Source organism: Salvia splendens, chromosome 16 (assembly GCF_004379255.2).
Source record: "Salvia splendens isolate huo1 chromosome 16, SspV2, whole genome shotgun sequence".
NCBI lineage: Eukaryota > Viridiplantae > Streptophyta > Magnoliopsida > Lamiales > Lamiaceae > Salvia > Salvia splendens.
The window spans coordinates 24,420,462-24,434,674 of record NC_056047.1 but is presented as its reverse complement, the minus strand read 5'-3'; the positions used below and the strand labels follow the sequence as shown (position 1 = coordinate 24,434,674).

General features: G+C 39.4%; 1 protein-coding gene and 1 pseudogene across 1 annotated transcript; one reads left to right on the top strand and one right to left on the bottom strand.

Moving 5' to 3' along the window:
* Positions 1-440: 440 nt before the first annotated feature.
* On the top strand, positions 441-4,830 carry LOC121770398 (annotated as a pseudogene).
* A 49-nt stretch (positions 4,831-4,879) lies between these two features.
* Positions 4,880-7,223, bottom strand: LOC121770066 (F-box protein At4g35930). Its single transcript, XM_042166862.1, has 5 exons — positions 7,079-7,223; positions 6,328-6,803; positions 5,661-5,735; positions 5,465-5,574; positions 4,880-5,388 (listed from the first exon to the last, which is right to left on the bottom strand). Exons 2-5 carry the CDS (start codon positions 6,718-6,720, stop codon positions 5,136-5,138), a joined length of 831 nt encoding a protein of 276 aa, XP_042022796.1. The 5' UTR covers positions 6,721-6,803; positions 7,079-7,223; the 3' UTR covers positions 4,880-5,135.
* Between the last annotated feature and the right edge of the window lie 6,990 nt (positions 7,224-14,213).

The window sequence follows — 14,213 nt, the reverse complement described above, 5'->3', positions numbered from 1 at the left end:
AAAACACAAAAGCTATGAAATAAAATGGCTGATAAAAGAGAATGATTTAAAGAGTGCAATTTAAGAGGAAAGTAGGAGTACAAAATACAGTCCGTAAAATTGAATTGAAAATAATTATTAAAAAATCCAGTAATAGTAAACATTTAGGAGTATTATATTGTATTTTAATGCCCTAGTCGTCGTTCTTCTTCACGCAGTCAGCAATCCATTTTTCTACTGTGCAATTCTAATTCTAAGATTCAGGCCCCTTCTTTTGGTTCAACTTTCAATAATTGAAGCATTTTTTGGGAAGGGCTGAGGATCAATTTTACAATTATTAAAAATTTTAGAAGAAGAAGAAAAAGAAAAAGGAGAAATAAAAAATTGGGTAGGGGCTTAAGTGTGTCTGCCATTGCTTGGCAGTAGCGGTCGACTCTCAGTATCATACTCTTAGCTCTATTATGGATCATGATGTGACTCCATGGTACACAGCATGCGTTAGTACTAATGATGCTCCACTTTTATTTTTAGTAGTACCATTTTCGGAACTTGTGCGTGATATTGTTGGAGCAATCTTTATTATGTAATAGTTGATGTCAGCCTGTACGATTGTTCATTTTGCCCAAGTTGATTTTTTATGCTTGTGACTTATGGTTTTATATCTTACACATAGGTCCCAGATGAAGCAGTAGTCAAATGCAAAGCTTGCGCAGCAGATTTTAATGCTTTTAATCGGAAGGTTTGCTTTAAGTTGCATATGTCTAATTGTCACCGCCATTTAGCAAGGTGTGTAGGATAATGATTTATTATATTGCAGTTTTTGGTTTCCGTAGTCATAACCCAAAGAAGGATACAAGAAAGCATTAAAATAAATATATGTTAGTTGGAAAATGTTCAATAGGAGTCATCAAACATGAGTTATAGTTCATGTACAGATCCCCAGTATTATAATAATGGTTAAGCTGAGGATTGTCTCTGGTAAATTCATAAAGATATCAACCTATGGCCTCTTTTCAATTTCAAAACAAGTCATGAAATGATTCCAGATTTTATCCATGAGACTATTATGACTGACAATTATTTGCCATCTTTGAAGAAAAAATGCACTACTTTTCCCCTAAATGAGAAGTTGTGCTCGACTCTTGATAATTTTTCAGTTTCTAGGCTTAACAAACTATATGTGGCGTAACCTAAATGACGCCAATATGATAAGTATAGTTTCCAAGGAATTTGCATCCCTACCCTGATATAATTATTTCTGGAATAACTTCTCAAACATTGCTTTCCTACTATTGTTATCAGCATACATACAAATAATACCTTTTCTCACCCTTGTACTTCAGATTATGTTAATTAATCTCATCAGCATCACTGCCAAAACTGTGGGGATATTTTCTGTGACAAGTGCAAACAAGGGAGGATCGCCCTCACTGTAGATGAAAATGCTCAACCTGTTCGAGTTTGTGATCGATGCATGGTATGTCCCATTTTTATCAAGATCCTTTATTTTCATTGAACTGCATCCGAACAAATACAATATAGATGTCTTTTTCATTTGAGTAGTGACTAGTGAGTTGTCATTGCTTATGATATATTTCAGCAAGCCAAGGGCGGACACAGAAATTTATTTCAATAGGGGCTATATATTTTAAATTTGGAGTTTGAAAATTTTGAGAGAATTATTAGTATATAGTTTGAGAGTTGATAGGGGCCTTTTGCACAATAATATACACAAAATACCAAAAGTTCAATGAAATTATATACTTAAAAAATATATTGATAAGGGACAACTATGGGATGTATCCGCCTCAGTGTTGTTAAAATCGCGCTTGGGTCGCGGGTCGCAAGGGTCGAGACCGACGTCGCCCCATTGTGGGTGGGTGGGACGAGATTCAGGGGTCGCCTTTGGGGCGGCTGGGGCGAGGAAGAAGAAGAAGATCGTCGGTTTTTTGAGTTTTCATTTTTCACGGAAAGGGGGAGTGATTACAGGGAAAGTGAAAGAGAGAGAATGGATGCGCCTTTGCATATGAGGTGGGGGCCACTTCTGTTTTGCTAGTTGGTCTTGACCAGTGTAAATGTGTGGAAATTTTCTCTAAGTAATTGTGTGGAAATAGTAATTTCTTATTTTAATTTTTATATTTTTATGAATTTGAAAATACAAGGGAATATTAGATTTTAAAATATAAAATTATAAATATTATATATAAATCGAATTTAAGAATGATTTCATACTTTATTTTAGCATTATTGAATTGTATACATAAAATTGACTAACAAAATATGTATTTTACTATAATAATGTATACAATATTAATTTTTATGTGTTTCTATACAACCAAAATACTATTATAAACAAAAAAAACATTACTTAAATATATTCATGTCAAATTTAAAACCTAACTACTATATTAAAAAAATTGATCACCCAAGTTAATTGCTTTTTATCGAGCATTAATATCATGCACTGAAGATGACTTGAACTGCTCTAAAATTTTGCTAACGGTTACTCGGACTTTGAGGTGTTAACTCACTATGATATTTATCGCACCCCAAACCTAAAATCCTGGATCCGCTAGTGGTTCCCGGCCATGGCAGCTCAGAAATGTGTCTGTGACAAGAAATGTCTATGTGAGAATGAAGAGAGAAGAAGGGAGGGTTTACCGAGGTGAAGAAATTTTAAAAGTAAAGCAAGTAGAACTATAGCTAGGGCCTCTAGGGACCTATAAGTTAATAATAATTTTCTTCAACCTTCATTTTTTAATATTAGTATTAATATTGGTTGTCAGATTCTCTATTCCTTAAATATGATTAGTTCCTATTTAAATAAAAAAATACCTTTAATTACCAATCAAAATTACATTCAAATCTAATTAAATATGTTGTGATGTTCTAATTAAATTAAATATATGTTGATTTTTATTTAACTATATAACTAATTTCTTAGAGAATTGCAGCGGCGCTTTATTTATTTGTTTCATTTAGAATTGCATTTTATAAATTACGATATTATTTAGTTAATTCTTTTATGTTTTGCAACTTTTTTTTGGAACTTTGATGATTTTTTATAATAAAATTCAGTTATTTAGTTATGTGATGTTGTTTAAAAATTTATATTTTTCGTCTAATCTTATTTTTTTAATATGGAGTAATGATGTATGTAGATTTATTTGATGTGATAAACATTCAAGCAACAAACTTATAAAAGAGAGAAATATAATCATCATTCGGCTATTCTGGCGCCCCGATTCGTGGGTCTCTCGCCCCATCGCCCCGTGACCCTAACAACACTGATCCGCTTATGATAGCAGCAATATGTTATTATCTCTTCATTAGAGAAAATGGGTATAGTTCATAGTTGTTATATCCTGGCCAAACTAGTATGCATGTAACATGAATAAGCACCTGATGAATATACATGACAACATTCTTTGGTGCATTATTCATCATGGTTGACTAACTGATACAACAGTAACATGTCTTGGGATTTTGCATGTAGCATTACCATCATTACTTCCTGATAGATGTTCATATCTTTTTAGCATTATCATGACTGCATATTTTCACTGCATATTGTGGTTTTATCAGTAATGTTGGACGATGAGGTTTTCTCTTATCTTCCCATCTTTTTGTACTCCTTTCATGCAACGTCAACCATGTCCGGTACTGAAAACGAAATGATTAGAGCCTCCTACACCTGATGCTAGTTATCACTCAGGAAAAGAGGTCTGAACGTCATGATTGTGTAGCTTGCATATATGGCTGTGGTTTGTGTTTATAACCTAGTGAGATCATGTTTGCAATTTTGTGATGTCCTGCTTTGTTGCTGAATCAAATCTAAGTTCCTAACAAGACTGGCATATTTCTGCAGATAGAAAACTGCATGCTCTATATACCTTTTCATGTAGTTGATGTGCTCTCTTTTTGTTTGCAGGCAGAGGTAACTCAAAGACTCAGCAATAAGGTAGTGCCTGGTCGAGCTACTGGATTCAGAGCCATGAAGATCTTGCTAGAAAACTTCAGGTAATGCACATAAATATTCAGCTTCATTTGCCTGCTTATAAGTATTTTGAGTTACTTAAAGACATGTGATTAAATTGGAAGATATAGACACATGATGGGCTACGCTCATTCACAGTTGTACAAATTTGGGGTCTGTTGTGGATTTCTTCGTTGAAATAGTTATTTACTTTGCTGCTAATTTATTCTACTACAGTCATAGTCTTGTTTTGTTTTACTTTCGGAAACAACACCACCTTGGTAGTGATGGTAAAAAATGCGCAAGCTTCATGAGTGTGTTTTTTGCTTCTTGAGCATGTGACTGTTGATGTATAGCTTGTAAATTGACTGCAGCGCCACTCTATCTTGACGTGTAGGATCAGTATTAGATCAATAATCCGAAAGTTTATGATTTCGTCTTTCAAGTATTGCTCGTAGGATACAATAAGATTTCTGATTTGCCATCTGGTTAATGTTCTGTTGCAGGAGATGGAGAATGCAAACTGAAAATTTTGCTTATTATAAGTTTGTATTGTGAAACATGAAGCCCCTAGCAGGATGCGAGAAGTTGAATGTCCAACGTGCACAGTCCACTTGCAGGTTAAAGTTCCAGCATCTGGTTCTGAAACCATAGAATGCAGTGTTTGCCAACACCCTTTCCTTGTCAGTGCTCATTGACGGAAGCATTAAGCGCTGCAGCTATAACCCATACTAGTCGTAGACGAGATAAAAAAAATTAATCCTTGCAATTCATTTGTGTAGTGTGCAGTATATAACTTGTATACAGAATAATGGCTTGAATCATACACCAGTTTGCAATCAGTTCGAAATTGTTGTAAATGCTTGTATGGTTATCAATGGTGGTTATGAAATATTATTTCATCTCAATCTGTTGAAAACATCATTTAGAACTGAAATATTTTCCTTCACACAAAGGGTTTAGCTCTCATAAAGCGGCTGTGTTGGTTCCAGGTCTGTACAAACGGACTCTATAATATATTATTCAGCTGAAATCCACCAAAAACTTCTTCCTATTACTATTATTACTTAAGCTTGACGCCACAGCACTCAGCATAACTACGAACCTAAACCCTTATCTATGTTGCTACTATTACAGAGAAAAGCAGGAGATGCTACTATACACAAGAAGAAACAGTGTTTCAACGAAGTTTGTTCTGAGCCACGGCCTGGCACAACTCGTCCTCGTAGAACAGGACTCTGTTGGAAGCCAACGACTTGCATATTGGTTTCTGAATAACTGACGGCACCAATGAGAATGATGAATCTTGGAAGAGAACAGCAGCTACTTGCCGCATCTCAGTGAACTTCAAACGGGAGGGTGGACGGGGCCCATGCTTTGGTGCCTTTGGCGTGTGCGGGCTTGCAATCAGCATCCCTTTTTCGCCTCCCTTGCTGCATTTCATTACATATGATCCGGTTTATATATGTGTTACAGATTTCATGACAGGACTTGAGATGAGATGCTTACCCCATAAAGGGCCAGTGCTCGGTTGGGAGTGGAGTCATTGTGTTCAGCATTTCTTGCCTCGATCTATCCGGGGTAGTATAATTAAAGTGGAACTGCCTTGCTATAACAACCTGTTACAATTAAGTGAGTTAGCTTGAAGAATTTTATACCAACAATTCAACAGCAGAGAGAGTACTGGCAGGGGTGTAAAACATACTGATTTCCTGATTTTCTGAGAAACATGGAAAACTGCTCTGAGCTGGTCATGGTGCAGGTGGCAAAGTATTTTCACCTTCATGATAAAACACGTATCGATCAGATATAAATCTCAGTATTCGGGACACAAGAAGTCAAGAAAAAATAAGGGCAGAAAAATAATGCCAACATTACTGACTAGCAAGTTACAAATACCAGAAAAAATGGTATACCCTTTCAACCAATCTTCACCTTGTCGAATTATAAAAACACAGAAAATCCAAGTTACAAATACCAGAAATCGCCTAAAACCTACGAAGCACAGAACCTACTGTGTGACTATTCTTGCTAATGTGTCTAAAAACAGAAAATCCATTAGAAGATGTGTTCCACTGGGATTGTGAGCTAGATATTTTCCACAAAAGAACAAAGCAACAGGAAATTTGTACTTGAAGACGGAAAGCTACAAATATGTTCGCTAAAATGCAAGGCTAACCATAAGTGGTAACTGAGTTGAATGCAACAGATCATCAAACATTAATAAAAGACTCTATCATACATATCTAGTTTCCATCTCAATAATAAGCCTGAAAGAATGGATTTGAAAAACACCACAAACCACTTAAAACAACAAACAAGCATAAACAATTTCATTAACCTCATTAAGCAGAGACAGGAAAGCTCAATACCAGTAAATCAATGGGGAGAGATTCGAGCCTGGACTCCGAGGCAGAGTCCTCCATTCGAGGGGTCTTTGGAGTATTCCCTAAATTATATGGATTGAAGAAATCAGATGCTCCAAGTGCAGGAGCAAATTGAAACCTCACCGGCGACGAAAAATTAGGGCTTTGCTCAGTGTTCTTGTCCCGATGAGGCTCGGATGCTTCCCCATCAGTCTGCTTTCCACCGAAAAGCGCAACTCTCTTCTTCCCAAGATCTGTACAAGATTTTGAACCGGATGCCCTGCTGTCCCGGAGCTGAGCAAGAGCTCCAGGCTTCAAAAACTTACTTTTGGCATTCCTCAATCGCCTTTTCTGCCTACCATTCTTCGATTGCCTTTCGGCCGGAGACACTTTCCCCATGATTTAGCCTCTTTCTTTAACAGATGAAAAAATATCTCTTTCCCACAAAAGAATCGCCAATTCAAGCTTTTTACTTTAATAACCTGCAAATTTTAAGAACAGCATCCAGTCATACGATGAAATCATGGCACACAACCCAAAATTGGTCGAATATTCCGAAAATCCACAATCGAGCCCTAATCACTCTCATTATCGAGTTTTACTCCACCAGGAACATCAAATTTCAATCATCCAGCGCTAGAAAAATCAAAACGCAGGACAGGCCCCAATAAAAGGAGCAAACGCAGCTAAAAAACAACAAAATAACCTCAGAAAACAACACTAGGCGAAAACTAAAGAGCTGGATTAGATCACGAACCTTCAAAACTAGCGGAAAATCATTGTGTCAGCAAATGGAGAGAGAGGGAGAGAGGTGGGAGGAGGGAAATGGGAGAAAGCGAAAGGCGGGCTAGGGTTTGGAGAGTGGAAAAAAAGAGGAAATTTGAATTGGGGTTTGCCCGCCAATATTTGGGGCAACAGTTAGCTAATCGTGTACAGTAACCGCATATAATAATGACAGCTGGCACATTCTCATTGGATGCTCATGTGCGTGTGGATCGTGGCAGAGGATCCTATGTCAATGTAATACTATTTAATTCTTTTTATTGGCCGCAGCATGGATTTCGGGGGAGACAGATTCTGCCCGGGCCCCACTTCTCTCATTTATTTTTTTTGCTACCATTAAATGTCAAATTAATTTTAATTTTTTTATTTCTATAAATAGAGGAAGTTTCAATTGTAATTAAATTGAAGTTTTAGAAATAGTCATGATCGATTAAGTTGTGTCTTCTTAAGTCATATTCCCTTAGTCCCATTGAAAGTTGTCTCTTCATAACTCATATTTTATCTCTCGTCTCAAGGTAGATGACCTCTTCCTTAGGCGGCATAAGATTTTATGCAGTTTTATTTTGTGTGTTATGTAAAAAGAATAAAGTAAGAGACGGAAAAATTAAATAGAGATAAAGATATTTCTATTTTTAGTGATGGTCATCGGAGATGGATATCCTAATGTGCTCTCGCAGCACAATTTTTAAAAAAATTAATTAATATTTTATTTTATTAATAAAAAAATATGTTGTGAAAGCACAATACTCCCTACTGTGGTGGGAGCACAGCAGGAGATTCATTTCCAATGGTCATCTTGGTGTGATAAACTAGAAAGAAAAGTGAGTCATCTTATATGATATAGAGGGAGTAAGTAAGAAGTAGTAACAAAAAGAAAAGAGATAATGGTCTTTATTAATGTATCGTGGGTGGAGTATATGATAGAAAGAGTATGTACATTGATATGTTGAAGATACTATATCATGGTACATGGAGTAGTATTTTAGGGAGAGTTGTTAACATTACAATTTGGATTCATTCATGGAGTACAAATTTAATAATAATAGAAAAAACATGTATATTTTGGAATTTAGCATGATATTCAAATTTGACGGTTAATAATTTCATTTTTTGAATTTAATGAACAGTCCGAATGTACCATTGAAATTCTTGCAACGATAGAGTTTGAGTTTGTTACTAAGAGCACCCGCAACGCATCTCGCGGGTGTCTCTTATCTCGTCCCTCCGAGACGAGACAGACGCGGGACGCGTTGCAGCGTCCCGTCTCGTCACCATCCCGCCGAGACGCCCGTCCCACCGAGACGGATGGCGAGCCGTCTTGCCACGCGCCCGCGCGACGTGGCGCGCGCTGGCGCTAGGCGTGACGCCCACTCGTCGGCCCGCGAGTGGGTTTCGTCACGCTGACGCAATAAATCATTTTTTTTAAATTCGAATTTAATAAATAAAAAAAATAAAAATTCAAACAGTAATGTTACTGTTTTCAACCGTTTTTTTTACTCTATAAATACTCATATTTCATCCTCATTATACACACAAACACACATCTATTCTTCCCAAATCATCTCCATTTTCTCTCCAATTTTCATCTAACCTCTCCAATTTTCATCACAAAATGTCCGGCAATGGAAACTCTGGCGGTGGCGGCTCCGGCGGGTTTGACATCAACGCGTTTGGCGACTGGGGGACATGTACAATGTATTGGGTGGTTTGGGTTCCGGTTCGTTGACGCCGGACACCCAAGGCTCGTCGACGCCGGCGGGGTACCAGCCACCCCATTTTGATGTGGATGCATACGCTCGTCCCTCCGCCCAGAGGTATTCGCAGGGATTATCCCAAATTAGGGAGGATTATCCAGATGAACCCACTCCGGAAGGAGGACGAGGCGGTGGAAGCTCCAGGGCATTCGACGCCGTGGAGGAAGAGGCGGAGGCGGCCGAGGAGGAGGAGGATGTAGGCCGGCATCCGTACAGCCACAAGGACACGATGGTTGTGTACAATGCATGGATCAGCGTCTCGTACGATCCCATCATTGGGAATCAATAAACCCGAAAGTGCTTCTGGGAAAAGGTCACCGAGGCCTACAACGAGAATAAGCCGAAGGGGTCCCGCCGCCACACATTGAAGATGCTCCGCGTTCACTTTGACCGAGTCGACAGAGAGATCAAAAAATTATGCAGCATCTACAAGACTGAAGTGGCTCATTAACAAAGCGGAGCCACGAGAGCCGACATTCTGAGTTCGGCTTTGCGAGTCTATTTCGACGACACCGGCAAAGAATTCAAACATGTCGATGTTTGGGAGGTCGTCAAAGAGGAGGTAATGTAGGCCGGCGGTGCCCAGTCCAGCACGGGCTCGACATCGAAGCGCACGAAGCACACGGCGGGTGGCCAATACTCGTCTAGTGGGGGCGGTTCAGGCAGCGCCGCACAAGAGGTTGCCTCGCAGGAGGTTGAGGGCACGGCGGACGTTGCAGGGGGGGTCCTCCAGTGGGCGCCGTCGGCCGCAAGGGACCAAGGCATCGAAGGTGGCTAGAGGGAGGAGGGGCCGAGGCGAATCAAGCTAGGAGGGCTCCCGAGGGCCACCCTCCTCCTTAATGACCATGTACTTCACAGCCACGATGGCGGACACTTCCCGCATGACGCCTGCCCAATTTCAAGCCCATCATGCCGGCATTGTGTATCTGGCGGGACAACTTGGTATTCCGCCTCCACCGCCTCCAGGGATGATTCGCCGGCGGAGTAGTTTTTATAATTTCTATAAAATTGTATTTTAAATTATGTCTTTTTTATTTATTTTGCCACGAATTTAATTATGTATTTTTTTTAGGATATTAAGTTGTAATTTTTATTTTATTTAATGAAGTGTGTTTTTATTAATTGGATTTGTTGGCAATAAAAATAAAAAATGAAATTGAATGAATAGTTAAGGGATGAGATGGTTAAGAGATGGATAAGAGATGGAGGGTTGCAGGTTCTGTCTTTTAGTTAAGAGATTGAGTGAAAAGTACAGTGTGGCCCATGAATAGTTAAGAGATGAGACGGATAAGAGACAGCATTGCGGATGACCTAACCATCAAGTTAGTTATGGTGGTTATGTTATTCTACAATAGTCGGTCATCATCATTTTTTACTTAATATTTCCTCCGTCCCAAGTTACTTGAGTCGTATTCCATTTTGGGTTGTCCCAAGTTATTTGAGTCATTTCTCTTTTTTGGCTAAAAACAAAACATGTAATCTCACATACTTTATTCTTTCTTTTACTTTACTCTCTCTTCTTTTTCTTACTTTATTCTCTCATCTACTTTATTTAACTCACTAAATACAACTTTCTTAAATATTGTGCCGAAAAGAAACGCCTCAAGTAACGTGGGACGGAGGAAGTACTATATACTTGTAGTCTGTTTTCATTTATTAGTGTATGTTACGGACGTTCTCCGTAACAAGGCCGATTAACTAACTTCTCGGAGTGATAAGGTGATCGAACCCTCAACAAGCTCGAAGGAAAGGTCACGATTTGCTATTTCACGGACGTGTTCCGATGACAACAAAGAGAGAACTAAAATTACGCTTGTTGCTCAAGCTAGGTTTAGGAAAAATATTTCATTCATTGATTCATTGATTGATTAATTCCTCCATACAATGATATAATCTCTCCTATTTATAATACTAGAATACTACTACCCTAACTTATTGACTAAGAAACAAAGATCTAAATATAAATTAGAAAGATATGGTAAATCAAATATGCAACTAAATAATTGGGATATGATCGTATCAACTCCCCCATGGTTGAAATCCACCTTGTCCTCAAGGTGGAAACCAAGAAACAACGATGAGAGTTGAAAGCAAAAGCTTCGGCGAGGCGTCTCCTCCTGGATCAAATGCACGAGATTGTTGTTTTGAACCCCAATAACCTACTATCTCATGTCCAATGTAGACATACTTAATAGCAAACGGGTCGCTTGTTTCAGCCATAACATAGCTAAATCCAATGCTTGCATTCGTAGTATTAAGCTTTTCCTGCTCCATATTTGTGTCTTTAAGACAACCAAACTCGTGATCATCGCCTGATTCCCTGAAGCAGTTCTCCCAATAATCCCGTTATTGGACAAAACTGACTTGATCTCTCCTTTTGGTATGGAAGACTTCCCTCTATGCTGCACGACAATATTAATCACATCGGGGCTGCACAGCGGCGAGATTGTAGCTTGTGGGAGCAGGATAGCGGAAACGGCAAGTGGCGAGCTGATATATAGATTATGGTGGAGATGGAGATGCGAGAAGCATTGGGACTCAGCGGCATGAGGCGGGGCAGGTAGCGTCCCTGTTGCTGTTATACTCCCATGTCCTACCCCCTTCTCATTGTCACTTAGGTAGTCAATTTTGTCATCCATAAAGCGGGTCTCCTCGTCAAGGGTTCCACTCGATGGATGCCGGTAGGAGGGCGGGAGTTGGAGCAGAGGCTGCTGCTGAGTAGCGGGCTGTTCGAGGCAGGCAGCAGCCTGACGGAGATGAGGCACCGACTGTTGCTGGTGGTAGGGCTGTCTCGAATAGCCAACATCAAAGTCCTCATCGTATCCATCAGAGTCACAATCAAAATTAGGGTTATATATGGATGTGCTCTCTGCATAGAAGTGGCTATTTATCGGCACCCGAGCGCCCGGCGGGTCCCAGCAGGATGGGTGGCGACCAGGCACGTGCTGCGACTGCCGAATTTGACGACGAGGGAACTCATTGTACGCGGGCGACTGTCCACCGAAGGGTTGATAGTACTTGGGCAGTTGATAATGGCTCTGGTGGAGGTGGTGTGGCCGGTGTCTATCCAGCTGTGACAGGTACCTGTGCCGCTTTTGGTGTTGTGGCTGCCGATACATCGGCTGGGTATAACACCGACCCGGCTGTGGCAATGGATCCGGCAGCGGACGAGTGTGAATCTCTCTGCGGGAATCGGAGCACGCCTGCTGTGTGTACGTTGCTTTAGACGCAAGCAAGTTTGTCCTACGCCGTTCGATTTTGTCACAACGTGTTTCCAACCTAGAGATAGCGGCATCCAAATGATAGAATAGTTGTTCATAACGCCCCACTTCGGTGTAGTTGCGTAACATGATGACGTTGAACGGCGGCGGTGAAGCTCGACAGTGGGAGGCGATCAGGCAGGTGCTGTGACTGAATTTTTTTTATATATATTGGTGATGTATTTGGGGAATATGGATGACGAAGACGGAGGATGAGTACGGGATGAAAGCACCAGTTGTTACGGACGTTCTCCGTAACGAGGTAGGTTAACTAACTTCTCGGAGTGATAAGGTGATTGAACCCTCGACAAGCTCGAAGAAAAGGTCACGATTTGCTGTTTCACGGACGTGTTCCGATGACAACAAAGAGAGAACTAAAATTACGCTTGTTGCTCAAGCTAGGTTTAGGGGAAATATTTCATTGATTGATTGATTGATTGATTGATTGATTGATTCCTCCATACAATGATATAATCTCTCCTTTATAATACTAGAATACTACTGCCCTAACTTATCGACTAAGAAACAAATATCTAAACATAAATTGGAAAGATGTGGTAAATCAAATATGCAACTAAATAATTGGGATATGATCATATCAGTGTATTAGTAGAAGAGTGCATAGATACTCCTTCCATCTTTTAAAAATATATTCTTTTGAAATGACACGAGTTTTAATACAAAATTGGTAAAGTAAGAAATATATAAAGAAAAATATGTTATGGAAATGAGTCTCACCTCAATGATTTCTAAAATAATTTTTTTTATTTTTAAAAATAGACTAAAAAAGAAAAAAAAATACATTTAATGAGACGATTTAATGAGACGAAAGGAGTACGAAGGAATGAAAGGTTGGGAGCTGTTAGCTAAGGATTCCGCAAAAATTAAACTCGCGTAGACATAGATCTTTATGCGCTAACCATGTAAATCTCATGTTTATTGGATTCTTCAATTATACAATTTAATTAAATCTCATGTTTATTGGATTCTTCAATTATACAATTTAATTAATCAATCTATCAATGTCGTGATTTTGTTCGCATTTTATTTTAATTTATGTCATACTATTATACTTTATTTAATTAAGTAGTTATAAAATTGACAGCGGGATGCATAATTTATGTTTAGCCAATAACATAGCCAACAAACAAAAATTGAATATTCCATGTATGCAAAAATTCATTCAACTGTAATGATGCATATTTTGATAAAACATTTGGAATATTAATTAAATATAATATGCATTATTGCCAACATTTAAAGTGGGCATGAGAGCATCCACGATAGTGGAGCCTAGTGTCTGTCCTAGTGATCGTCATATTAGCATTTTTTAGTCCGGCCTTTCCTTCTGCAATATTCCGCCCTAGTGTCCGCCTATCAATTAAAACCCATTTGCATTTAATTTTTAACCTTATTGTTTGTTATTTTTGTTTTCAATCACTATAATACCAAAATATATTATATTAGACACTGCAAATTTAAAAAAAAACTACATTACTTAATTAAAAAAAGTACATTATACACACTAGTCATCTAAATCTAACTTCTTGCTCTAATTCTCGATCATCTTCTCAATCCTCCAGCGGGTGACCGAATCGGTGGTATTTTCAAGGCTGTTGGTCACGTCAATATAAACTTATACTCGTAACTCTCACGAAAACCACCAAACTCCTGGATCGATGAGGCCACGAGCTGAGTAGACGGCGCAGGCAGGGGAGCCGATCCAGACGCGGCTGCCTTCCCTCTGGCCTGGGCTCTGGCAGTCTTGTTGCCAACGGGATGCCTAAAAGTAGACGTAGGCATGCCGGAACTCCCTTCCGGCTTAGCGTTGAGATCCATAGGCGGGTTGTCGCTGCTCGTGTAACCGCCACTGGCGGTGTTCTTCGTCCGCTTCGGCACTGAGGACGCGGCCGGTATCCCTCCGTCGAACTTCAACTTGTCCTTTAAGATCAACCAAATGTTGTAGAACTTGAACGGTCCGTACTTCGGCTTGTACTCGGCTATTGCTTTTTGGATGACATCCTCTATGCTCTCGCAGCTGCCCCTTCTGTCCCTCAACTCTGTGTAGATATCCCTAATGCTGTTGACATGGAGC

What these genes read in the sequence shown, in the direction of transcription:
- LOC121770066 (XM_042166862.1), bottom strand. Translation starts at nt 6,720, where the DNA reads ATGGGGAAAGTGTCTCCGGCCGAAAGGCAATCGAAGAATGGTAGGCAG. An exon ending in CTCAGAAAATCAGGAAATCA is followed by an intron (nt 5,575 to 5,660) that starts GTATGTTTTACA and finishes TAATTGTAACAG; the next exon opens with GTTGTTATAGCAAGGCAGTT. An exon ending in GAGCACTGGCCCTTTATGGG is followed by an intron (nt 5,389 to 5,464) that starts GTAAGCATCTCA and finishes AATGAAATGCAG; the next exon opens with CAAGGGAGGCGAAAAAGGGA.